Source organism: Phaenicophaeus curvirostris, chromosome 3 (assembly GCF_032191515.1).
Source record: "Phaenicophaeus curvirostris isolate KB17595 chromosome 3, BPBGC_Pcur_1.0, whole genome shotgun sequence".
Taxonomy (NCBI): Eukaryota; Metazoa; Chordata; class Aves; order Cuculiformes; family Cuculidae; genus Phaenicophaeus; species Phaenicophaeus curvirostris.
This window is the reverse complement of record NC_091394.1, coordinates 59,310,275-59,337,797: the sequence shown is the minus strand read 5'-3', so window position 1 is coordinate 59,337,797 and position 27,523 is coordinate 59,310,275. Positions and strand designations below refer to the sequence as shown.

General features: G+C 40.7%; 1 protein-coding gene across 1 annotated transcript; it reads left to right on the top strand.

The window, feature by feature from the left end:
- On the top strand, positions 1-23,449 carry BPNT2 (3'(2'), 5'-bisphosphate nucleotidase 2). The gene is made up of 5 exons (XM_069854139.1): positions 1-426; positions 12,651-12,810; positions 14,117-14,212; positions 16,044-16,205; positions 17,565-23,449. The coding sequence occupies exons 1-5, from the start codon at positions 64-66 to the stop codon at positions 17,834-17,836; spliced, it is 1,053 nt and encodes a 350-aa protein (XP_069710240.1). The 5' UTR covers positions 1-63; the 3' UTR covers positions 17,837-23,449.
- The last annotated feature ends 4,074 nt before the right edge of the window (positions 23,450-27,523 follow it).

Below are 27,523 nucleotides of genomic sequence, written 5' to 3'. Positions count from 1 at the left end.
CGCCGCGGAGCCGGGTCGGGCAGCGCCATGGGGCGGCGGTGAGCGCCCCGCCGCGCCGCAGCCATGGCCCCCATGGGCATCCGCCTCTCGCCGCTCGGCGTGGCCGTGTTCTGCTTGCTGGGGCTCGGCGTCCTCTACCACCTCTACTCCGGCTTCCTGGCCGGCCGCTTCGCCTTCTTCGTGCTGAGCGAGCCGGCGGCCGGCGCGCCCGGCGGCGCCGTGGACCTGCGGGAGCTGCTGGCCGTGTCCGTGCTGGCGGCGGCGCGGGGCGGCGAGGAGGTGAGGCGGGTCCGCGAGGGGAACGTCCTCAACGCCAAGGCCAAGGGCAAGACGCGGGAGGGGGCCGACGAGCAGCTCACGAGCGGCGACCTCCTCTCCAACCGCAAGATGTTCTACCTGCTCAAGAGCGCCTTCCCCGCCGTGCAGGTGGGTGCCGGGCCCCTCCTGGCAGGTCGGGGGAGCGGATGGGCTCGGGGGGTACCGGGCGGAGGCGGGGGAGCTGCTGCGGGCACGTCCCCGCCGTGCGGTGGGTGCCGGGCTCCCGCCTACAAGGCAGGAGGGAGCAGGTGGGCTCAGGTGGGTGCTGGGCTCCCTCCCATGAGGCTGGGGGGAGTGGGTGGCTGATACGGGCTTGTCCCTGCCGTGCAGGTGGGTGCCGGGCTCCCTGCGGGCTTGTCCCTGCCATACGGGTGGGTGCTGGCCCCCTCCTATAATACGGGGGGAGCAGGTGGGCTCAGGTGAGTACTGGGCTGAGGTGGGGGAGCTGCTACGGGCATATCCCTGCCGTGCAGGTGGATGCTGGCCTTCTGCCTACAAGGCAGAAGGGAGCAGGTGGGTGCTGGGCTCCCTCCCATGAGGCTGGAGAGAGTGGGTGGCTGATACGGGCTTTCCCCCACCGTGCAGGTGGGTGCTGGCCTCCCTCGTATGAGGTGGGGGAGCTGCTGTGGGCACATCCCTGCCATGCAGGTGGGTGCTGGCCTCTTTCCTACAAGGCAGGAGGGAGCTGATGGGCTCAGGTGGGTGCTATGCTCCCTCCCATGAGGCTGGAGAGAGTGGGTGGCTGATACATGTATGTCCCCACCATGCAGAGGGGTGCTGTGCTCCTTACTATAAGGTAGGGGGGAGCAGGTGGGCTCAAGTGGGTGCTGGGCTCCCTTGTATGAGGCAGGGGAGCTGCTGCGGTCACATCTCTGCCATGCAAGTGGGTGCCAGGCTCCTTCCTATAAGGCAGGTGGGCTCAGGTGGGTGCTGGTCTCCCTCATATGAGGTGCTGGGCTCCCTGCGGGCTTGTCCCTGCCGTGCAGGTGGGTGCTGGGCTCCCTCCTGTAAGGCTGAGGATCAGGTGGGTTCAGGTGTGTGCTGGCCTCCTTCCACGAGGCTGGGGGGAGTGGGCGGCTGATAGGAGCACGTCTCTGCCATGCAGGTGGGTGCTGGGCTCCCTCCCCGGGGATCAGGTACCTGCTGCGGGTACCTGCAGGTGGGTGCTGGGTTCCTTCCTGTAGGGCAGGTGGGCTCAGGTGGCTGCTGGCCTCCCTCGTTTGAGGCAGGGGAGCTGCTGCGGGCATGTCCCCACCTTGCGGATGGCCAATGGGCTCCCTGTGGGCACATCCCAACTGTGCAGGTGGGTGCCAGGCTCCCTCCCCAGGGAGCGGGTGGTTGTTGCAGGCACATCCCCGCTGTGCAGGTAGGCGCTGGGCTCCCTTCTGTGATGTGGGGGAGCTGCTGTGGGCACGGTGGGTGCTGGGCTCCCTCCCCAGGGAGCAGGTGGCTGTTGCGAGCTCTCCCTCCCAGTGTGGAGCTCTGAAGCTTGGCTGCTTGTTAGAGGCCTGAGGTGAAAACTTGGCCTGGAGACGCATGTTACTGCTCCGTTTTGTAACCACCCATGGGATGCGTTTCCCTCAATTTGCATTTTTCTATCCCTTCTTCCTGGTTTTGTGGCAGTGCCACCTCATGCTTCTTTGCCTAGTGGTTGGGCTGCAGGGGAAGGAGTTGGATCATGGATCTACAAAGTTGTGCAAGGTGAACTCTAAGTTTGAAATGATATGGATATGGTGGGGGAGAACCACTGAGTCTAAACCTTGTCAGTGCTTTCTCTCATTAAGAGTAAAGGTAACTTAATAGCACCAATTCTGCATGTGCATATGATGCTGAGATTAGTAATGCTGTTATTTTCTGTAATTGTCCTTCCTCCATTAAGTTATAGGGAGAGCCAGGACTGAGGAGAATTTGAGGTTTAGGAACATTGTGCTACAATACTTGAGTTTTCCCTCTCGTGACTTTGGGGCAGCAGATAAGCTAACAGCTGTGTCACGTTATGGGTCAGTGCATATGTAGCCAAGATGAATTTACTTTTCTTTCAGAGGTGTACACCTCCCTCTGTTCTCATTTGCCTCCGAAATCTGTGTTTGACGCATGAGGTAGCACTGAAACCAGAACCACACTTTGAGGCTTTTTGGTTGTTGCCAGCTTTGTTTCCACTTTTGCTTTGGTAAATGGGATTTTCTCTTCAGTCTCTCGGTATTAAATTCCTTAGGTTTTTACAGTCATTTGAAACTGATAGGAAACTCCAAATTTGGATTTCAGAGGTCATGATTGCATGCCTTTCCTGGACAATTTGAGTGAAAAATTAGTTTAGTTAAGTTTATTTTTTTCATTTAAGATCAGTTACTACTCTGAGTTTTCAGTGGCTGGTCTGGAAGTTCCTCGGGGCAGTGGTGGTGAGTGTCGTTTCTCTTCTGTTTTATCTTGCTTTTTTAAACTGTAGTAGAGAACCCATTGAATATGAAATCTAAAGGAAACACCAAATCCTTTAATATCTGAAATAAACTTTATATATAATCTTTCTGTAGAGGAAGATTAGAAGGTTATGTTCTGAAGATTATTGGATTGTCTGCCAATGGCAAAGCATCTTCACAGGCCCTGCATTAAAGGAAGAAGTATTGTCCCCTGTTCTCTTTTGCTGTTCAGTGTCCTCACAGTGCTTGGCATTACAGCATACTTGTATTGCTGCCTCAAACGTGTACACTTGTCCTTCCTGCACGCATGGAGGACCTTCATTAGTTTCTATACGAGTTGTCTGTGCTTCTAGAGAAGGCTGGAGGTTTGGTTTGTGCTTGAAGAGCTCAGTTCACTGTATTGCCTGTTCCATGTTGATGGTCACACGTGTAAACTCTGCTCCAGTGCCTGGGATGCATAGCAGGGACAGTGACTTAAGTTTCTTCCTGTCAGAGGGAATTAACTTTGAACATCTACTTTAGAAAACTTTGGTGCTCCTTTTTATTTTCCTTACAGCTGACTTGTGCTGCTAGTCTTTAAAAATAGGTGGTACTTTCTAGAGCGCGGATGTGTTCTCAAACACAGTATGGAGGCAAAAATGTGTGTGTACACCTGTGGAACTGAGGAAAAAAATCAGGCATATGTCATCTCCTCATTGTCTTCTCTCTCCCCCTTCCCCTTAGACTGATTGAGCTTGAGTGGTCAAACTCTTCCTAGCCATGCTCCAGTCTTTCAGCTGATCTCGTTATTCAATCTGACTGATCAGCTCTGGGATATTTAGTATTCTGTACGTGATCTGGATAATAATAGCTTGTCTCATGCAGCACTTATCAGTATAGACAGCTTAGCGGGTATTTGTTAAGACGTACTGTCTCTTAAATTCTATGCTATGATGAAGACATTTTGGTTTGGATAAACGAGGTATGAATATAAAAAAATTAGGTTTTCATACGTGTGGCACTATGCAATTCTTGGGTGGGAAGACAAGTTCTAATCTCAGTCTGCAAATCCTTCATGGGTACCTTCAGCACAGCACATCTAAAACTATTATTATTTCATAGAGCAAACCTGCTGCAGTTTTAGTGTGAACATGAGGATTTCCTGAGACGCCTTTCATGTGAGGCAGTATAAGACTGCACTTTGTAAGAAACATCATACTTCATATGTCTAGCTTTATTCCCATGTATAGAGGGATGCTCCAGAATAAAAAGCATAACTGAAGTCAAATAAAACCACTCTTCTTCTTACTAGAGAAGATGCTGCTAACAAAGCTGTCAAACAAAAACTGAAATAATTCTAAAAGTAAACTAATGAAAAATGCTGATTTACTTGCGTCATGGAGTCCTTAAGCCTAACGGGGTACCTTAAGATTTAAATTGGTGCCCTGCAGCCAGGGAAAGAAACAAACCAGCACAAAAGCTGGGTGCCAAAGTATGCCTGTAATGCAAAGGAGATGATCCTTTGATTATCCTCCAGGAATAGCTATGGCTTTCCAATGTTTAACTATAACTAGGGGGAGAAGTCTTTTGACTGAAAAACCTAAGTCAGTGAGCAGCCTTGAATTCCCTGTATTGTGCTGCTGTGGAGGAAGAGAGGAAAAAGAACCACAGAATATCTTTTGCCTTTGTCTTTTCATTTAAGTAAAGGTATTGTCTCTGCAGAGGAAGAGGAACTCCACTGCTTACATCACTTGCTCTGTTTGATATAAATAGGTGCATTTGTGTCATCAAGACTTCTGACAGCTAGTTAGGTAAAACCGAAGAGGAGCACATCAATTCTATTCTATCACTGTGTCATAGGTGGGATGTATTGAATATTATTGCTACACCCCTCAGATATAGATGTGAGAAAAAGATAGGGGAGGGAGAGGCAAGTCAGTTATTTCTGCCTCAAGGATTACCCAGTGTGGTCTGATCACAGCAATGAATATTCTGCGAAGTATACTTATGCATTTGATTTTAAAATACATTTAATATTAAAATATGTTTAGTGGTTTCTGTTGTTTAAATTCTCAATTGAAATTAAAGGCTTGAGGTGTTTACTGTTCTTGTACTACCAGTGTGTTGTCGTCATCCCTTTGTTTGTCAAACTGAGAAAAAGTTAGAGCTCTGATCCAGTTATAATCATCACCTCCGCTCCTTTTCATTTTTGTGTCTACTTATATATCTTTTCTGGGTTACTTCACTGTTTTCCTGTTTGGGTCTCCATGCAGACCCATTTATTCCTTGAGCTAGCACAGTGGTGGTGTGATAAGGACAGCTGGAATGGGAATCAGGTTAACGGACTGAGGAGATGCTTGAGCCAGCCCTGCGCCTGAAGTGGGGAATGGGCTGAGGAAGCAGTGTTTCCAAATCCAGTTAGAGGCTGGCCTGAAACAGTGGTATCTTCTGCCCAGAAGAGCTGCTTTGTTTGGAGAAATGATCTTGTGATACAGAGGCTTCACTTCGTTGTCTTCCTTATTTCTAATGCTGCCTGTCCAGAGGTCAGTGTCTTGATTACCTTGTCCAAGGTAAAAATGTAAAATAAAGATAATACAGGAATATCCTGGTTCATTTCATGTTATGGCCCTACCAACAGCTTACATCAGCAGGTCTGAAGGGAGCAGCCCTACTGGCTTACAAAGGCAGGAGTGACTGCCTGAGGAAGATGCGTTCCTTAAAGTAGCCCTTTGGCCAAAGTCCCTCTGTCCTCCAACTGTGAAAAAAAGCCAATTTTGAAGTGACCAACACAATTCTTCTATCTTGCTTCTGCACTTTGCGTTATACTTGCAGGATGTAAACTTCAGTCTTATTTGACAGAAAGAATTCTGCCCTATACTCTTTTTCTTTGATTTGTGTTCTATAGTTGCATCAGCTGTATGTCATCTTTTTTCATGTAATTACTGACTAGAGAAATATCCTTTGTTTCTTTTTTTTTTTTTTTTGTATTGTGATTGTGGTGGAAATTAAGTCTGTTTCTTCAAGGTTCTTTTTATCAGTGTTGCTACTGCCCCAGATGCAAAAGTTCTCTTTCCCAGTCAAGACAGATGATAAATACCTCATTTCAAGTTTGTCCATGATAATGGTGGAATTGGACATCAATCTTGGAAGTGGAAATTTAAGAACATGTCATTTTTACTTTTAATGAGATTTTCTTTCAAATTAATTCCACTTTTTGAAGATTATTATCTTGAAGCTCTCAAGGTTTTTTCAAGCTGCCTGAAGTTCTCTCTAGGTTTAAACCTGCTCTTTTTATGGACTTCTGATCACAGTGGCAGCTATCATACTTGGAAAACCGGAATTTCATCTGAGATGGCATGGCTTGCATCTGATACAGATTCTGTGGGAAAGACAGATATGTTACAGAAGTAGGATTTAAAAAAAAATGCTACTTAAACTTCAGAAGGATTTTAGTGCTTCGCTGAATAGGTTCAGTAATTTGTCTCTTCATGTTGGGATAACAGCATCTTCAGGTCTTAGGGTTTTTGGCAAAATTAGTGTTCTCCTAACCTGGCTGATCCTAGCAACTGCCAACAGGCTTCGAAGTAAAGCAGGAAGAGTGGATGTTGATATGAAATATCAGTAATAGGTATCGTCTGGAGATGTATCTCTTAACATGGGTTTTAAATGATGCAGGGTGAGTTATGATGGTGCTCTCTACCTAAAATGATATTAAAACCTTAACTTTATGGTAATGAATTTTGTGATTATCTTTCAGATGTAATTACTAGTAGTTCATTTGGCTTGTGTGTGTGTGTGTGTGTGGCAGAGGCGGGGGGGGGGAGGGAGGGAGGGCAGTGTTTAGTCTGTCACCTGAACATCTGGGGGTTTGAGTTGCTTGGTAACATAGCAAATGTTTTCTCAGTGTTATTTATTGGTAGACATCTAATCTGGCTTTACTTGGGTGTTTTCTTAAAATGAAAAGTAGTGTTGCAATTCTTGTGACAAGCACCTCATCCCTTTTTCTTTGCTAGACTTGAATCTGTACAGAATTGTAGCAGAGAATTTTGCCATCTACTGAAACAACTTGTGAGCTAAGGAGCGAGTGGCTTTATTCCATTTACTTATTTTAAAATCTAGTTGTTTCTACAGATTAGTGGTGGATGCTGAATTTTGTGATCCATGCTGATTTCTTCTGTTCTATTTTTGTTTTTCACCTACTTATATGCATTATAAATCAGTAGAAGCAGAGTTTTCATCTGACGTGAAAACCTGTTTGTTTCAGTCTGCTTCCTGCTGGCTTAATGACCAAAACTACAAAAAAAAGTTTTGATAAGCACTAATCGAGCTTTTTGGCACTGAGACTTGTCCATATATTTTGTACATCTGGTTAGTTTGTCCCCACATGAAGTGACTTATTGTTGTCATTAAAATAAATGAATATGTAGTTGATGGTAAGGGAGACTCTGGAACTTCTCTCTATCTGGATTTCTGTGCCTTGAAAAATGCATACCTCCTTTATCTGTGTCATGATATTTATTATAGAAGTATTTGGATTTTTTTTGTTTCAAATGGATGATGACATGAAACCAGTATTTTTTTACCTTTTATTATTTTATATGTTAGTTCATTTTTGATACCTTACACATTTATATACAAATATACTTTCAAAAGGAAGCATCTGGCTTCAAAAATGACAGTGTGTGGGGTAAAATTAGATTATTTTTTTTACTATGCTGGCAAGGCTACTGTTCAAATTGTTTAAAGCTTAAAGGCATTTTAAACTTGAAAAGGAAGTGATATTTTGATTTCTGAGTTTACATTATGTTTAATGTCAAGGAATATAAGCTTTCAGGAAGCAGCTTTTGTTCATAGAGAAAACTACTTGCCACCGCCAAATTCAGAAGTTGGAAAGGAGGGATCTTTGGTTGCAGGTGAGCTAAGTGTTGGTGTGAGTGCAGGGTCCTTCCTTCTGTAGCAGATTCTGGAGCCCTGTTTTGTAACCTGGATAAGTTACATCCTTTCCTTAGATATTGGAAATACAGTGCTTTCACCTTGCTTCTTCATCTCCTGGAGAGTGTTCTTCTGTTGTACATATTTATATGTCCTGACTTGTTGAGTGGGTGTTTACATTCAGAGGTTTTGGCATCCGATTCCTTCACAGACTTTGTGTATGTACATATGCTGTGAGAAGATGAGACAGCTTTCACCTCTGATACATTTGAGGGAGAAAAAAAACAGAGAGAAGCTGAACAAATAAATGTAAAAGTCTGTCTGACTTGTAGTACAGTGGCTGTAAGGTCTCATTGCTCTTTGGAGCAGCGTGACAGCAGTGGTTGGAAGGTCAAGGGCGAGGCTTGGTCTGCAAGCAGGCGAAAGCCCAAAGGCTGCTGATTGAACTGTTCTCCCCCAATTTGTGACATCTCTGAAGCACAGTCAAATAACAGCAAATTGAGCAGAGTCCCATGCAGCCATTTAATAGGCCTGTACGCCTTTCAGGGTACCTTGTTGTATGTATCCTATTGCTGGTTGCTCTGGGCATTAGTCTAGTGGGTGCATATAGTGGTAAAATATCTTCCACTGCCCACAGGAGACATCTCTCAGTCAGCTAGTAAGAAGGTATCAGAATCATTGTTGGTTTATTGATTGCATTTACTTATTTATTTCTGTCTCTCTTCTGCTTTCCTCAGTCTTTTGTCACATGAATACAAATGGTGAAAATAAGTTTGAATCTTGGAAATCTGTAGAACTTATATTGCATAATTGCCAAAGAAGTTGCTGAGTATACCATGCAGAGTTAGTGCCTTAATAAAACCAAAAAACAACGTAAAAAATCTATTAATGTTTTACTAATGTTCCCAGTGCACACTTCTGTCTGGGCCTCCAGGCTTTTCATTTTCATGGTCCCATTCAAATCAATAGAACTAACTATTGAATCACAGAATCATAGAGTGGTGCAAGTTGGAAGGGACCTTTAAAGGTTGTCTAGTTCAACCCCCTGCAATGAGCAGGGGACATCTTCAATGAGATCAGGTAGCTCAGAGACCACTGCAGCGGGACACTGAATGTTTCCTGGGATGAGGCATCCACCACCTCTCTGGGAAACCTATTCCAGTCTCTGTTCTTGAAGTATAATACCTGAAATACCCTTATAGTGGTATTTGGACAAGTGAATATTGTCTTTTGTTGTTACCTAAACTTGGGGGCGGGTGGGGGGTGGGTGGGGGGGGGGGAAGGAGGGGAGGGTTGTGATTTTTTTGCCTTGAGTAGCAGAGTTAGAATTTATTCTTTGTAATACAGGTGGTATAGCATTTGTGGTGTACTCATTTTGTTTTCTGTTTTAGTAAGAGTGCTGAGATTTGTATTTGGGAGGAGTTTATTACCAGATGGGGATATTGACACTCTCAGGAATGGAGAGTGCTACCTCATTTGTTTTCAGCATATTGAATTATTTGCATGTTAAAATACATAATGAGTATTGGGATGGGTAAGGATGTGGGGAAGGAGAGGGAGTAATACATTTATGTAAAATTCACATACCAGCAGACACTTTCTAAGAAAAACATTGCTTTTTTGTGTACTGATGTTTATTTAAAAAAAAAAAATTATATATTTGAACAGAAACTTCTGGTAAATTTCTTTAGCATATATTTTTCAGTTTAGTTTATCTTTAACAGGTGAATTCAAAGGCAAATTACAGCTGTGTTCTACTTTCTTAATCTAGGAAAAAGCCTCAGTTTGTTCTCTTTGCCACAGACAGGTAGCTAATATTCAAGTAGGTTTGTTAGAGGAGCTGCCACAAAGACATAATGATCTGCTTGTAGGGAGTAACCCAACACAGGACAGTGAGCCACTCTGAGGCTTCCTGAAGTCTTTACAAGGTTGGGACTGTTGGCTGTTAGGTCAGAGCACTGCATTTATCCACATTTGTAGTACATTCCTGAGTTGCTCACCATATCCCTGACCACACCTGTATTCCAATCACTAACATGCTGAAGGAAAGTGTTTTCTGTGCAATGGTTTTCCACAGGCTGGAAATGCCTGAGTGTTCCAGAAGGCATACTGTGTGCTGATCCTGATGTTGCCATTGAACCTCTGATGCTGGCATCTGTGATGGTATGATGGATTGCTATCTAAATCTGACTCTTAGGAGAAGGTGGAGATATATATATATATATGTGATAGCAAGCATGCAAACCTTATAATTATGTACACTAATAGCAGTTTAATTGTCTTGGAGTGTCTTGCTGGAACAAGCTTTGTTGTCTGAAACAGTTGCCATTGTGATTGTCTGAGTGAAGACTTGGGAATGCAGTCAACTGTGTATCCATATCACTACTGAAAAGCTTGAAATGTAAAGTTGTGGCCTCTAGAGGCTCCCAGCAAATAAGAATGACAAGTAGGAAAGGAATGTGGTATTAACAAAGACATGTTCTCCATGTATGTTCTTGTGATTTTATTTTATTTTTTTTAACAAGAGGAAAAAAAAAAAAAAAGGTAGGTTCCTAGTATTAAGGGCTAGTCCTCTCTCAGGCAATTATGTCTTGCAAAACCTATAATGTTGGTTCTAAACAATAAATAAATTTAATAACTCCATGCAGTGTAATGGCTATTAATATCTGTTTGGACCTTGACTTCTGGAGTATTCAGCCAGGGCTACAGAGCAAATGGTCATAGAAATAGAAGAGTTGATTTTTCTTTTTTTTTCCTTTAATTTCCCCCCCACCTTCCCCCCTACATTAGGTGCAACCTCATCACTATTACCTTTTTTCCTCTTCTTTCCTTTTTTCTGGCAGATTACTCACAGCTTCACAAGCATTATAAATGCTACAATATCATGGCCACTGCTACAAAACTTGAACGAGTAGGAGGTCTTTCTTTGAAAACAATACTGTTAATATCATTTCAGTCTTTTCATTTTGTTGCACTGTAACAACAGGTTTAACAAGATATTCTTCCTTTTGAGGATTGGTTCCAACCCTTTAGGTTTTTAGAGGCCTCTTCCTTCTGTTGAGGAAACATGTAATACGCTATAGTGAAACTTAAACTGCCCAGGGGCTGTGTTGAGGCTGCCAAGTCTGTGGAACTAGTCATCTTGACTTCACAGGACTGTTTTCCCTAAGGGAAAACAATCACCAGGTTTATTGTACAGTGACAGATGTTTAATTTGTAAATGTCACGGCAACTTCAAGGATTGTGTTTGGCATACAGTGCATCAAATACTGGTTTTACGTGAGAAGACAGCTGTGATGTATGGCTGGAGTTGACGCAGTTGTGCTTGCTTTCTTTTCTTTGAATTCTCTTGGAGTAGGTGGCCCTTCACCCATTGCTAATAATCTGTTACAGTGTGATGTCCTTTATTGTCATATGAATTATGTAAAAATCTTGCTGATACAGAGTCTTTAACATTCAAACGTAGTTTGATCATTTATTTTAATTATCTTCAGCGTTACTTGGCTGCAACATCTGCAATATCAACTTGATTTAGTCAGAAGGGTTTTATCTGTCCTAGCTCAAATTCTGATATCTGGCGGCTAGCAGGTACAACTCCATCTGTAGCAAGTAGAGGGAAATCGATGGCTCTAGGTTGCAGAGACATTGCATCCCATATGCACCTAATATTTTGCCTTGACTGAACGTCAGAGCTAGTCAGTTTGGCATACCTTTAGAGTTATCTTAAAGGAAGCCACCTCTTAAGTTAGCAAGACTATAAAAGCTAATAATATATGATGTCCTAAAAGTCCAAATTGGTTACACTCCACTTCGGACTTCAAAGTGGCACATCTAAACCGTGAGCATCACCCTCCTACTGTGTAATTAGGAGAGTATGTCTCTGAAGGGTTCACACAGGCTGAAGCTTGAGAGGCACAATGGTTTCCTTTTTATTGGCAGTAGAAGGAGAAGAGAAATACTAGTCTCCTAATAGAATTGGGGTGGTAAAAGTGAATGAGATGAATTTTTTCTAAATTCTTGTTGTCACTTCTTATGTCCAGTTACATTACAGCTCTCCTATAAACCATGTTTGCAGTGGTCATAAATTGGTATGGGTGGGTTAAGACAGATTGATCTGTATTTCCTCAGGAATTCTTCCTGCCAGGCTATGTGATGTTTTGTAATGTGAGAGGTCATTACATATGTTTTGATTTGTTTTGGGGTGGTTTTTTTTGTGATAACTGCATTCCTTATGATCCAAAAATATCTTGCTACTGCAGTCATAATGTCATTGTATTGGGTTTTGCAGGACTCTTTTTCATCTAACAGATTGGGATTGTGTGCTCTGCTATGGGACCAAACTCAGTTCACCACACTGAAATGTCCTTTGGTGCAGAATAAAATTCATTAGGCTAGGCAGTAAGTAATAGTAAACTTAAATGTGACCTTTGACTTCTGTTTATAAATTGTCTCTATGTGCCTTCTTAGGTCTGCTTTGAACTGCTTAAATAGCTAGTTATAACTCACTGCTGGAAGCAGGAATGTATATTGGGATTCCTACTCCTCCAAGTCATACCACAGTCTTCAAAATATTTTTTGGTGAAATATCTGTATATTTTGATCTGCATCTACTGATCTGTAAAAATGTAATATTAGACCCCTACTATACCTGTATACTGCATGATTATCCAAAGTCAAGTGTTCTTCTTGTAGTCTTTGAGGCAAGAGCATTTAACTTTTGACTTAAAAAACCTGCAGCTCATACTATGAGAAAATTCAAGAGGAAGAAGCAATGTCCAGCTGTGCTGTGGTTCACAGTAAAATTCTGAATTGTGGTTTTTCCATTGCTTCTCTCATAGTGGTAATAGCTTCAAAGTTGCTAAAAGTGACTAATTCATGCACTTCTAGATGGAGGTGAAGGGAGGGGGGGGAAAAAAAAGATAAAAGCAAACCTATAATTTTCCAGAGCACCACAGTTACTGTATCTCATTAATTCATGTAACTGCTTTTGTTGTCTTATTATAGATAAACTCTGAAGAACGTGTTGATACAGCTGATCAGGAGACAGTCTCTTGGGATCGCAGTATTCCTGAAGAAATAAAACAAAAAATACAGCCTAAAGAAGTTCCAGCAGAAAGTGTTACTGTCTGGATTGATCCATTAGATGCTACACAAGAATACACAGGTATCTTGTTGACAAATCATGTGTGTAATTCTAATGTCTGCCTTTTATACTGGAGACAAATAGTAAGTATTTAAAATGGCATCTCTTGTTAAAATGTGTCATGTCAAAGCTAGTGTGATTTAATTGAATGAAGCGCATAATGAAATCTCTATAGTAATCAGACTGGAGCATTTACTTTTATATATACCAACTCTGAAATTACTTTGGCAGTCCTTGCAGCTAAGTAATTGCTAAAGTAAGTGGTAACTGTCCTTTATGGATTCTGCTGGAATTGCACATTTCTTTATTTCAGTTGTTACTGTGGCAACACTAAATATCTCAGAACGTTACAGGCCTTATGAGGAGCGGCTGAGAGAGCTGGGGTTGTTTAGCCTGGAGAAGAGGAGGCTGAGGGGTGAACTCATTGCTCTCTGAAAGGAGGTTGTGGAGAGGAGGGAGCTGGCCTCTTCTTCCAAGTGACAGGGGACAGGACAAGAGGGAATGGCCTCAAGCTCCGCCAGGGGAGGTTTAGGCTAGACGTTAGGAAAAAATTCTTTACAGAAAGGGTCATTTTGCACTGGAACAGGCTGCCCAGGGAGGTGGTTGATTCCCCTTCCCTGGAGGTGTTTAAGGCACGGGTGGATGAGGTGCTGAGGGATATGGTTTAGTGTTTGATGGGAACGGTTGGACTCGATGATCCGGTGGGTCTCTTCCAACCTGGTTATTCTGTGATTCTGTGATTCTGTTGTTGCATGTTTATTCAAATGGAATGTTAAATGAGTATCTTATTTAACTTGACTTAAAAAACTGTTACCGTATTTTCAAAAAAGCATGCACACATCTGTCTTCCCCTCTTTCAAATGTTATGTTACTTAAGCACCTCAAGGCAACCCAACTAAAATTCTTGCTGATAAATACTGCAGGACAAAGAAAAACGGGGATTTTTTGCAAATATTCCATTGATACAATAACTTTTCAGGTGGTATTTGAATTATCAGCTTTGAACCAATAAAGGATAGGAGATGAGACAGAGAAAAGAAAAGAGGTACGGATTTCTACGAAAATTCTTGCTGCATAAGGCAGAGCTGCTAGCAGTAGATCTAGTAGATCTAGGTTACACTGACTGAACAGGAAGAAGTGCTGGAATCCTAAATGACTTTGGAGTCTTGAAAACTGCACAGTCATCTGAAAATATGACAGTTAAATACTAACAGGCAGAGTGTAGACTAGTCTTGGAAGAAAAACATTTCTGTACGTCTTGTCTGCTGTCTTTTTGTGTTCCTGGCATCTGGCTGTAAACTTGCTCACTTTCTCATTTTGCCCACAGAGGATCTTCGACAGTACGTAACAACAATGGTTTGCGTGGCTGTAAATGGTAAACCAGTAATAGGAGTGATACACAAGCCGTTCTCAGCATATACAGGTACCCGTATGCCTTCACTTATTTCCAGTCTCTTCAGTTATAGTGTTAATTAAAATATGATGTCTGAGAGAACATCTGTAGGTATAAATGAGAAAATAGTACCTGGAGCAAAAAAGTGCTGCTGTTCTCTGAATTAGAGCTGCAAATTTGTTTTGTGCTATAAAACTGCAAAGCAAAATGCTACCTTTGCGTAACATAAATGATGCATTTAAAACAAACGAACTGAAAATATGTTTAAAAAGTAAGATACCTTCAATCACAGTGCCTATTGCAAACCAAAGAAAGTGAAAGTTATGCATACTGACCAGTCTTGTGTGCTGTTAGCCTCTAGCAGAGGAGTACTTCGCTCATTCAGCAGAAGCACTTAAGTTTGTGATATTATATCCAGAAGCTGGCATTTATTCATTGTAAGTAGCAAAAAATTGAAGATCTTAGTGACAACTGTTTTTATGTAACAGGCAAGACTGTCTAGCATAGCCTTATTGATTCTGACATGTTTTTAACGCCACAGCTCTGGACTAATTAGTACTTTATTATTAATGATGTATCAGTGAGGATGGCTGCAAGTTTGGCAATGTGTATGCACTTCTGAAAGCTTCAAAGTAGTTTTAGCACTCGTGTCTTACATACTATATATTTGAAGCAAGAATTTCTGTTCCTCTTTTTCTCTTAGGCAATACTGACCTCTAGAGTTGTGAAGTTATGCGGTACATCTGGCACAGAAACTAAGGCTGAATTAATGTTGTTGTGGTTGTTTTTTTAATTTGTTCTGGTTTTTTTGCCTAGTATTTTGTGCTAAATATTGTGCTGTCTTTAAATATGAACTTAACTTCCAGTTATTAAAATATGTCATATATTCCAGTATGCTTTAAGAATCTTGGGTTTTTTTGAACATATTTTTCTAAAGATCAGCATCTTAGCACTGTAATTTTGAGAATTTTTTTCCTTTAACAATAGTAAAGTGTAAAATGTTCAGACACTGTGTCAGATGAGATGCATTGAATTCTGTCACTCTGTGAAGAGTATTTATTTAAGCTGACAATACCAATGTGTTGTGAGTAGGATTGTTCTTAATACTACCACACAAATAAAAAGCAGTAATTGTTATTATGCATAATTCAGTCTATTAGTCTGTTGCCATACAATCTGGCCCTCTGTTGAGATTAAATTGCTGTTTAGTCTGCTAAGTAAACGTTAAATTGGTGGTTAGAGGATGCCATCAACGAAGGTTGTCTTTGAACTTCGTCATGAAACAAGTTAGAGATTGTGTATTTTAAATCCAGCCATCCAAAACACACCACTGGATGTTTTCCTTAGTATTACTATTCTCGTGAGCTATTTCCTTCCTTAGCTTTACTATTCTTCTGAACAAAGTGACTCAGTAACGTTTTTGCTATCTCCTCTGAAGGGTAGTGAGTCTTTTTGTTCTTCTAAAAAAGTTGTTTGAGGAAATATTGAATCTATTTCTGACTCGGAGCCATCCTTTTAACTTTGGTGGCTTTCCAACTGCAAATTCCAAGTATTGCTAGTTGGAATTTTTCTCTCTTACTCTGTGTTTTTGGGACAGGAATAGTCAGGCATGGGATAATGCCATATGCATAAAAGTGCGTGTGAGAGGGGGAAGCTATTTCTTTTTCTCTTCTCTTTGCTTGTGTGGACAGGTAGGCGTGCACCCTTTTCTTCTGTCAGCCCTAACTTTCTATTTTACAGCGTGGAGGGAAATTAAGTCACAGGAGTCAGTTCCATTTTCTTAGATAAGTATCCTTTTTTCTTTATATTTAACAGAGATTGCCTTTTGTAAATCGTGACAGGATTTATGTTTCTCTTGTAGCATGGGCAATGGTGGATGGTGGGTCAAATGTAAAAGCTCGTTCCTCCTACAATGAGAAAACTCCAAGGATTATTGTATCCCGCTCCCATGCAGGAAAAGTTGAGCAGGTTGCACAGCAGACATTTGGAAATAAGACTGTGATAATCCCCGCTGGTGGAGCAGGTTTGGTTCCTTAAGCATCCTATCCATTGTATTGCTTCTGAATGATTTAACAGGATAGCTGTTATTAAAGGATATAACTGGGGCATCTCCCCTTTTTCCTCTTACTCATCTTCGCATCCCTAAAAGCAAGGACTTGACAAGAGGGAAACGGTATCTCCTCTGTAGAGAAATGTACATGTAAACTCAATTCAGGCTTCAGGCTGTTCACAATTTAGTGTATTAATGAAACTAAGCACTGTTGCCTCTGTAGGGGATAGAGGGTTGTGTGACAAAATACAGAATCATGGAAAAGAATATATTGGCTGTTAGTTAACTAGCAGTACATTTAATTAAACAATGTTTTAAGAAAAAGCCATTCAATTTTGGTATTATTTATTGCATTTACATCAAGGAGAAAACTGGTGCTGCTGAAGTCCATTCTTATCTGCCTCATATGCAGCCCAGAGAGGTTTTAGTTTACTTTTTGTAACCTTACACAATATCCTCATGCAAGTTACTAACAGAATGCAGATGTGTGAGGTATAGTGTGAAGCAACAGCTGTTTTAAAGTCTCAGAAAAGCAATGCAAAATTTGAATTTTACACAAACGTATCTTTCTGTCTTTTTATCATGGAGAGCTAGAGCTCTCTTACAGATTGAAGTTAAGAAGGTTTTGCATAAGTTCTTGCAGTGAATCTAAATGAGTTTTCTTATGATAAAGGAAGTGAAAGTGATTATAGCAGGTCTTCTCCAGGGCTTGACTCTGTATAAGAAGATAAAGAAAGGAGTTGTTTAATGAAACAAGGATATTGATTGAACAAATACCATAAAAATAATAATACTGTTTTGAGCATGACTTTGTGCTGTGTAATCTTTGGTAAAGGGGAATGTCCTGTGCTGAGTTGCTTTATTAGAGTGATATTTGCATCCTCCTTCTACTGTAACAAAAAGCCAGGAAGAAAAAGGCATAATACAGAGACTGAGTCAGTGAAAGTAAGAGCAAAACTATATTTGATTATCTAGTCTTGTTCTCTTTAAGTGTCTGTAGCTCAGTCTGTGTAGCCCATTGGTAAAGTCTGTCTAAAGATAATGTCTCAAATACCCAGGGCTTTATTTAGGGTGCAGTGGAGAAGTCAAGGAGTGGGAGGTGTTCCTTTTTAAAACTTTATCTACAGGTCAGAGGGCAGACAAAATGTATTGGTGCTTCTGCCATTATAATGGATGACATGATGGTGATGTTACTATTTTTTTTGCTACTTAATGATGTTACTTTTCTAAATCTTGCATGTGCATATTATAGCACTTGCTAATGGCTTTGTCCTTTGCAATTAACAGGAAAATATGGTTTAATTTTTTTTTACTTCTGCTTAATTCTTCTAGGTTATAAAGTGTTGGCTCTCCTTGACGTAGCTGATAAGAATCAAGAAGAAGCTGACATCTATATCCATGTCACCTACATTAAGAAGTGGGACATATGTGCTGGAAATGCAGTGTTGAGAGCATTGGGTGGCCATATGACTACCCTGACCGGTGAAGAAATTAGTTACACTGGCTCAGATGGCAACGAGGGAGGACTTATAGCCAGTATCAACATGAACCATAAAGCACTAATTGAAAAACTTCCAGATCTGGAAAAAACATCACACAAATAAACTTGACCGATGGAGAAGCATGAATTGTGCTTTTGTGGCCTCCAAATGCTCTGTCTGAAGAAGCAGATGTGAAAACCTGCTGGGAGAGATGCACAGCAAAGCAAAGGAGCTTGGTGTGGGTTTGGGGACTGTATTGTGCATTGGGTTTCTTCAGTGGCGGTATTTGAAAAAGAATAAAACAATAATCAGAAGTAGGAAAGGGACTGATTTGCCTCACTTCTCAGTTTCCGTGTTTTTATTTTTCTCAGACTGTTTTCCTGCAGTTTTTCATACTCAAGGTGCATTTACAGTATATATTGTGAACGTAGGTGAACTAAAGAAAAGTCAAAATTTATTCATAAAATAACCTGGTTAGTTCTCACGGGAATTTCTTGGAACTTTTTACATCCTATTACTGTAGCTGTAGCAACTCCATAATGAATTAGGTAGGGAAAAGTTGATTTGCATAGGCATCTGATAACTCTGCAGACAATTTAGCAGGAAATATGACCCTGGATTCTATATTCCCTGAACAGAAAGCACAAGAAGGTTGACATAAATTTATATGCATCAACAGTTTATCTTTGATAGTGTGGTGCTCCTGTTTTTAAGAGAGAAAAAAAAAGAAATGTTCTGTACTATTTTGACTTTTTTTCCTGAAGATGTAAAACAATTTAGTTCAGATAGGTTGTGAATATCAGTGTTATTAATCAGTGTAATTATTTCTCTGTACCTTTTTAAAGGAAGGCAATGTTTCCTTGTATGGTTTTTAACAGTTACTTCTTGTTACTGATTTCTGCGTACAGTAGTGAAGGTGCATGCTAGATTTTTCTCTAATGTAGGACGTGCTCATCATTTGGTGTTTGTGCCTATAGAAGCAGCCTCTTCTTTCAGTACTTGCTTTCTTGTTTGTTTGGATTTTTTTCCACTGGACAGTCATATGGAATGAGTTTAACAGAAATAGTAGGTTAATTGGTTGTTTCTATTTACAACATGAGATACAAACCAGCAATATTTTTACAACCCCAGAAATAACTACAGTATTTTAGGTTAAGGTGCACTCTTTTCTGCAGAAAGCTGTCCCAGAAAGCTTGTGGTTACTTGGTTTGTGGAAATTTACATAAAGGCCATTTGAACTTGAATCTGTTTAAGCAAGTTTGAAGAACATGTGGCACTTGAAGTACAGCAAGGTCTGAAAAACTTTTACCAAAAAACCTTCTTTAGTACATTTTTGCAGGCAGAAGTCTGCGTATTTTAGAAGTACAACAAGTCATCAAAAGGCCCATGTTCTGTTCTGCATATATTCACTTGACAATCTATATTATTGTTCTCTGCACCCCCTGAAGGGTTTCAGAATGTTAACATCTACCTTTTATTCGAATTAGCAGTAAGCAAGCTTCCCATCTCTCCTCAAGGAAGCTAGAATTCTTAGTTAATACGAATGCTTTCTGTGCAAAGTTTATTCAGTATAAGCTTTGGCTGATCAAACCAAATTCTTCTTTCATTTTAACTTCTTTCATCATACTGCTGTTTTGATTAAAAAGAGGCTTTCCTGCTTATGTCGGTAGTGGAGCATGTCAAGATACCTCTTAACTTATAGCTAACATTCACATTTCCAAAAGGCCTTCTCAGATGTTGCATAGCTAGAGATACAGACTTTTATTTTGTAACTTACTGGCAAAGTAGGCTGAAATATTGTCCTGCTAGCCTTTTGGTACGGGTAGTTTTTTAGATAACTTTCCAAAATTGACACTATTGCTGCTGTTTGAAAATAGCTTTTACACGTGTAGATAACAGATGAAGCAACTTGACTTCCAATTTTAAAATTAAATAAACTATTATATGCTGTGAGAAATAAGTGAATATCCCCTTTTTAAAGCAGGACTGATTGATTTGCAAAAACTTGTTCAGCTTCCAAACCTCAATGAAGAATAAAAAAAATCCCTATATTTATCAAGTCTTTAATACTTTACAAAGCTGCAGATTTTTTTTTTTTTTCCTTAAGGCCAATTTAAATGAGTTAAAGCATAATTTTTAAAATGCAATTCTCTTGTTTATTAGTTAAAGAACATGGATTAAAATTTAAATATGAGAAATAGCCATAGTTAGCCTAGTATGAAAACCGAATTCTGTCAGAGAGGTTGAATGCACAGTATTTAAATAGGCAATTAAGACAAAGTCTGTGGCAGGTTGTGAGTTTGGATTCAAGTTGAAATCATGTGTGAACTTACTTAGTGAAAATGTGGCTGCTTTTATTTTGGGTATGATTCCATCCCTTCCTTGCATAAGCTGTGATCAAACTTAGCTTCTGTATGAGAAATAAAAAATAAGGTAATGTTTTGTATTGTTCAAGGGCTTACATACATCTTAGTTGAAGGTATAGAGCAGTGAACAGAAGTATTTGCCTAAATTATTTTTCCTTAGGAAGGAAAGTTTCAGCCCTCCTTTCCTTCTTCCCATGTGCTGGCTAAAATGCCTCGTCTTCTGTTAGGAAGATGTGTGCTTGTTAGGATCCATTTGTTTCCTAAATTGCTTTGTTGTCATATATCATAGTGTTCAGTACCTTTCACAGTGGATATTTATTAGCCCAGTCTCACTTGTGAAATTGAAGAAAAGGTGAGAGTGAGGTGCCTAGTTAATTACTTCTGGTAGAGTCTGAACTCATGCAGCTTTCCTGCAGCTAATATCTAAGATGATGTTTGAGGTCTCCCAGTCTAGTTTAAAGAGGAGCTGCTTTTGTATGAAAATAAGTAAGCAGGTGGCAAATGTTAGTTTCTGGTGTCATTTTACAATAAATGCAGCTCTTGGGTGGACCAGCAAGTATTCAAAAGTGCTTGCTCAGTGCACAAGTGCGAGTGCACTTCCATATTTGTATAGCGTTAACACTCAGTATATTCTGTTTCTTTTATTGTATTTACACTCCCTTCTAATATGTTTTGCTGTTCTGGCTCCGATATTGGTTTGGTCTCAGCTGCATGGGTGTGGGTTAAGCTTGTGCCCAGAGTAGTAGGAAATCACACTGTACCCATGTCTTGCTGCTGGGCTAGAATGTTGTTCCTTATGTTCTAGCTTTTTCTACTTAAAACTGCCATACTATTTTTAGGGATGCTACTTAAAACAACTGTGCATTGTAGGTGGGTCCTACAAAAGTATGTCTCTTCTAGAAACTGTAATTAAAAAAAAAATTAATGGTATCATTCTAGCCCCAAACAAGGGAAAAGGATGTACTTGTTTAGCATTCATTTTCCGGTGGTGCATTTTTTGACTGGCTATTATGATTAAGGTAATTGCAAGTGAAATTATTCTAAAGCTGTACGTACAATATTTTCTTTTTCACTCTGCTAATAAGAGGAGATGGTAGCGTAGGTGATACCCTATACCGTACCAGGAGTCCTAACTTTCATTTCTTAATGAATGTTTTCTAAATAGTTGAACACAAATAAGATTTGAATATTGTAATTAGCTGGTTTTGAGTTTAACTTGCTTCCCAGACTTTTACAGATGGACTTAAGAGCTGTTTGTTCTGAACTACAGAGCACATAATAGTGATGAAAATATTTAGCAGAGATGGCTTACTCAGGTGGTGAATTAACCATATGGGTGTAGCTGCAAACTCACATAGTAATGTTTCATATATCTGATTTTACTGTGTGGTCATTAGAGTGAATGGATTTTCTAATTGACTTCAGATGCGAGAAGGTATTTTTTAATGCCCAGTGATTGGAGAACACAGGGGCATGGAGAGGAGTCAGCAGTGGAGTTTATCTCTGCTTTTTTGTTTGTAAACAACTGTATCCCAATATCTCTGTATCATCCTGTTACCTGTTTGAGTTGTACAGCAGCAGTGCAATGCTGTATAGTGGTTTAACACTGTAAAACAAGAAGTCTGCATCCCTCAAGAACAGGGCAATGAGAAGTGGCTGAGTGTTGTGCTGGGCCTTGTCAGTGTTATGCCAGCAGAGGCTGACTGCTTCATGGTCTCATGGATATCGTTCCAGTTGCAGTTTCTCTGATGGCAAAACTGCTTTTGTAGGCTATTGTCTTCCCAGTTATGCCCAACCCCTTCATGGATCTGTTTTCTAAAGTAAGCTAGAGAAGTGGAGAGAAAAGAAGGAGATGGCTATGTTAGAGAAATTGTAACAGGAAATATTGTTTCTATTTCTTGATTCAAATTACATTGATAGTTTCATTTCTCTTGTCCTTCAGGGGTTAGATAGCCATACAGTTAAGAGGTAATGGATTATAGATAAATGCCTGAGGGATTTTAAGCTCAAGCAGGATGGCGGCAGGTGAGACTACCTCTAACCAAGGAGAGCCTGGGTGGATGGCTTTCTGCCAAGCCATTCACACCAAGCTTTTTATTCCATACCTTGTAGACATTTAGATCCTTTCACATGAACAATTACAAATCTGCCTTTGACAAAATATTCATCATCTATCTTCTGACCTGCCATCCTCAATGTTAACTGTGCTATATCCACTTCACTGTAATCTAACTCACTGAGACAAGACTGTGGTAACTGAGGACTCAAAGACTGTTTCACTTTTGAAGCACACCTTTATGGCAGCTCTTATAATGAAGCGTTGGCGGCTGCTGCGAGTGTTTTCCCACCCCACAAGCACGTCATGCCACTCATGGGTTGTACTGAGAAGCTGTTAAAGCCTTATGCCTCATGGTTTTCAGATGTTGCACCAGCTCTTTCAGCCATTCTGAAAGTTTCAGAAGCGCTCATTCAATTTTTTTTTTAGGCTCCCTCTGGAACAAGCAATTAGCAACCACTTTTCCCTCTTTCTGTTCCTTTCTGATCCTTTGTCCTTTCTTAGTCCATGTGGACAAGAAAAATGAGAGATCAGAGATGAAAATATACTAAGAATGAGAGCCACAGCAGCAAATTATCTAGTTTATCCTGAAGCTGTTAATGTTTGGCACCACCATATAAGGTGCTGATCATACCAGAAGTGTGATAGTCGCCAACAAAATAAAGGCTTCTCGAAGAGAGATTCACGTGATTGGTGGTACTGAACATGCAGAAAACATGCAAATAGAGTAGAGTGAAGTTAAACTGTCTTAAAATGGAAGGGAAGAATTCAAGTTTTTGGTGTGCTGTTACAAGCATTCAGCATTGCTGTTCCTCTGGGTGCAAAGCTTCATTACGTATGAAAGAGGCTTCATTGGCTTTCTGTGGAAGGCCTGATTTTGTTGGTCAGTAGCAGCATTCCCACTGAATTCAATTTGAGCAAAAACAAGCCAGATAAAACATGAAAAGTCAACTAAGCTAAGTTCTGAAAATATCAGCTTCTGCCAAAAGAGCAAACAACCTGGGTTGTGTTAAAATGCCTCTGGTGGCTTATTTCAGTCTATGTTACTAGAGGACTTAGAAACATTATCCCAGTGTCTCAAAGTTATAAGTCTTTTGTGCTTTTTATTGTCTACAGATGATAGAGCTCACTTTCAGATAATATTGTTTTCAACCCTGATTGTTCCTTATTTGTAATTCACATTTCTTTTTTTTTCTCCCCAAAGGGCCAGCAACATGTCGGCACTTTTCCTGTTGTCCCACCAAATTGTATTCTCATTTTCCAACTGTGTGCCAAATAGAAAAAACAATTCTATAAATAAACTCTCTGAAAATACTGGTCTGTGAGAGTGTTTTCCTGTATTTTGCCTTTCTGTTAGATCTTTATTGTTTCTTTGTGCACCAGATTTTTTTCATTTTCCAGTAATGCATGTCAAGTGCCTTCAGCTGTGCTGTGTCCATCATGTGTGCATGACTTACTGCCTGAGGAATTACCATTATTGACAGGCCCTGCCAAGTTCATGATAAATGTAATTCAAGATCTCCACTGTTTTTGTTTTTCTATGTGTGTCTCATTCTCAAAATTGGTGGACTCGTTTGATGGAAAACCAGTGCTTAGAAATCCCCCATATAAGTAGAATTCCTTGGATGTGAAGAAGGCTTTCTTTCCAACATCTCCAAGACTCTTCCTGATTGTGCTACTTCATTTCACTGGAACAGGCTGCCCAGGGAGGTGGTTGAGTCACCTTCCGCAGAGGTGTTTAAGGGATGAGTGGACAAAGTGCTGAGGGGCATGGTTTAGTGACTGATAGAAATGGTTGGACTCGATGATCCAGTGGGTCTTTTCCAACCTGGTGATTCTGTGATTCTGCTTGAGTCTCATTTCCATGATTTTCTGGTATCCTGCCAAACTCTACCATTACTAGCACTTTTTCTAATAATGTGCCACTCTTCATAAGTGAAAACATGTAATACAAAGAAAGATGCTTTAGTATCCCACATCAATATGACATTTGAGACTTGGTTCTTGGGTGCAACTTCAAATATGGTAGTTGTCACCTCTACCAGTATGTGCAGGGCTGGTACAACGAAGTCATGCATCGTCCTCACAGTGCTGGCCTTGATGTGCTTCACTGATTTTCATCTTTCCCCAGGTACAAACTGAAATCACCAAGCAGCTTGTGTGCCATCTCAGTCTGGTCAGTACACATAATAGATATATTTTAACATGCTTAAAACTGTGTTTTGGAACTAACAGTGATTCTAGGTACTACCAAGCACTTTCAAAGTCTGAAACAGAGCAGCAGGGATTCTTCTCATCTTGCAAAGTGCATGTGTGTAGGGAGATTGATATTAGCATTTCTCAGTGACCCACCTGCCTTTGATGACACTGAAGAAACGTGGACTACCCAAGTGGCAGGCTTGTCTGAGGAAAGCATAGCGTGTGTCCAGGTGTTGTCTCATGTGATTAATTGCTGAACTAGCTGAGTCATACAGCCAGTTTTTGGAACTTTGCTGCACTGAAAATGCTGTCTTTTCAGGTACATTATTAGAAAAACATTGAACTGCCTTTTACTGTGGGTTATGTGGACTTGGGCTAAACTCATGAAGTTGAACAAGGCCAAGTGCAAGAGCCTGCACCTAGGTCAGGGTAATCCCAAGCACAGTTATAAGTTAGTTGGATAATGGATTGAGAGCAGCCCTGAAGAGAAGGGGTGCTGGAGGAGAAGAAGCTCAACATGAGCCAGCAATGTGCACTTGCAGCACAGAAAGCCAACTGTATCCTGGGCTGCAACAAGGGGAGTGTAGCCAGCAGTGCAAGGGACATGATTCTGCCCCTCTGTTCTGCTCTCATAAAACCTCATCTGGAGTACTGTGTTCATTTCTAGAGTCCTCAGCACAGGAAGGACATGGATATCTTAAAGTGAGTCCAGAGGAGGGCCACAGTGATGATCAGAGGACTGAAATAACTTCCGTACGAGGAGAGGCTGAGAGAGTTGGAGTTGTTCAGCCTAGAGAAGGGAAGGGTCAGAGAAGACCTTACAGTGACCTTCCAGTACTTAAAGGAGGCCTATAGGAAAGCTGAGAAGGAGCTTTTTATCAGAGCGTGTAGTTTTAGGATGAGGGATAGATTAGATACTAGGAAGAAATTTTTTACTGTGAGGGTAGCGAGACATTGGAACAAGTTGTCCAGAGGCATCATGGATGCCCCATCCCTGGAGGTGTGCAAAACCAAGTTGGATGAGGTTATGAGCAACCTGATCTAGTGGAAGGTGTCCCTGCACATGGTAGGGGGTTTGGAACTAGATGTTCTTTAAGGTCCCTTCCAAAACAAACCATTCTATGTTTCTGTTAAGGCACATGAAAAGTAAAAGCTTAAATATGTTGCATTTGGACAGCAAAGGAAATTGCCAAAGCTGAGTAAATATGTTAATAGTTGATAGATGGCTTGTTAAAAATGATTGCATCCCTGGGAAAGCCTGGAGGATTGAGTTGTAGGCTAATGTCAGACTGTCAGACATTTACATGAGACACTCAAGCGTGCATTGTCCCACTTAAGCTATCACTACAGCAAGGCACAAGAGCTGGGTTGCTGCTTCTTCCAGACTCTGAGAACTGTCTTGTTGCACTGATCACACCAAAAACTTGGCTCCTATTTGAACATGGAGAAGGTGCCCGTTGCCACCAATGTTGATCCTGATAGCAGCCTCCAGCCTCACCTCTGACCAGGGCTCAGCTGTGCTGAGTCACAGAACTGGCCCTAGGCCTGGCTTTTTCAAAGTTTTCCTTTCTTCCAAAGGGATATTCTTATCGTGCAGTTAAGAATGGATCAACTTTGCTCTCCTTATCTGAACTCCACCCAGGCTGGGTGGGTCTGATGTCTTTGTATTTGCAGAGAGCAAATAACACAGCACACACTCTATTTCTGCACAGGTATAGTGTTTAACTAAAAGATATAAAGGGGGTCAAACACATATGAATTCTGTACAAGGGGAAAAGCAAGTGTTTTAATCTGCTTCCTGTAATTTTCTGAAATCTTAGTACCTCAATCTCTTGGGGATAGTTGCATCAACAACAAAGATTTTCAATTATTGTAGCAAAAGAAACCTATCTCTTGTATATAATATTTCTTATAGGACTGAATTAACACAGATCTGCTGGCTGTTTGATAAGATCCTAATCTTCTTTTACAGGAATGTTTTTATGCAGGTGTGACAATGGCTTTTGGAACCGCAATTGCACTCCATCTTAATAGATTTAGGCCACTAAATTACATGTGCCAGAATAACTGTTAGCACTGACACTTTCAGCAGGTGTGATTCCTCTGATAAAACCTTCCAAAGCTTTCCTTCATTCTTTGTAATTTGAAGTCTGATAGAAACAGGATCTCTGATGCTGAAAAACCTCGGGGAGGTGGAAAGCAGAGGCCAGTAGAGGGCTCTCTGTCTTTTCATGAATGCCCTGAAGAGCCAGGAAAGATTTTTAGGCATCTATGGATTTACATGTCTGTTTCATTTTTTACTGAGGAAAGTCTTGTTCAGTTGTGGTGTGTGTTTTCAGTTAAGATGTTCTCTTACAGAGTTCTAGGGTCTAATCCAGAGGGCTGCACTAAATTGGTAGCATTCAATTTAATGGCTTGTTTTTGCTAACGCATGATTTCTCTCGTATTTTTTATTTGTTTTAATATTGCAGTAAAAGTGCAGTCTTCTGTACAGTGGGTTTAAGCTACCAGAAATATACTTTCTGATAAGTAGCTCTCTTTGGGCTCATTAAAATTTAACCCATGCATTTACAGACATCTGTAACTAGAGCCTGAAAGTCATGGTGTGAACTTCCCATGGAGATGTCTATACGTATGCTCATTTCCTTGAAGTTTTGCTTCTGTAAGTCATGAGAATAATGTCAGTTGTGACAATCTTGCATCCAAGCTTTGTGTGATTTTAAGTACATAATGACTCTAGTTGCGCTTTGTGTTAGTTGCTCGTGTTAGAAGATGCTCCATATGCATCAGCTCAGGAAGTTCTACATTTGAGTCTCATGGAAATATCATCTTTATTCCTACCCACCATCAGCATGACTCAATGACCCTCTGTAAACACCCCCCCACTTTTTTATTTCTTTCTTAAAATCTAGATGCTCCCCTGCCAGACAAATTTTTATCAGTTTGCTTGAACAATAAATAAAGGCCTATTTTGTTGCTTAAGCAGTTGAAACACCTCATCTTACTACCATTAAAATGCCAAGACTTGATTCTCTAGCTAATATAAACTGCAATATGTTTTGATATCATTTGAACTTCCTTCCAGCTAGTGAAGAATATGATTCTGTTTTGGCCTTTCTTAAACAAGAGTTGGTAGTGAGGAAAATAGACTGGGACTTCTATAGATTTACAATTGTGTCCAAGTATGAT

Bases quoted from the DNA above. Each gene is read 5' to 3' on its own strand.
- BPNT2 (XM_069854139.1), top strand. From the start codon at position 64: ATGGCCCCCATGGGCATCCGCCTCTCGCCGCTCGGCGTGGCCGTGTTC. The intron at 12,811-14,116 runs GTATCTTGTTGA...TTTTGCCCACAG, and splicing joins TGCTACACAAGAATACACAG to AGGATCTTCGACAGTACGTA. The intron at 14,213-16,043 runs GTACCCGTATGC...TTTCTCTTGTAG, and splicing joins GCCGTTCTCAGCATATACAG to CATGGGCAATGGTGGATGGT.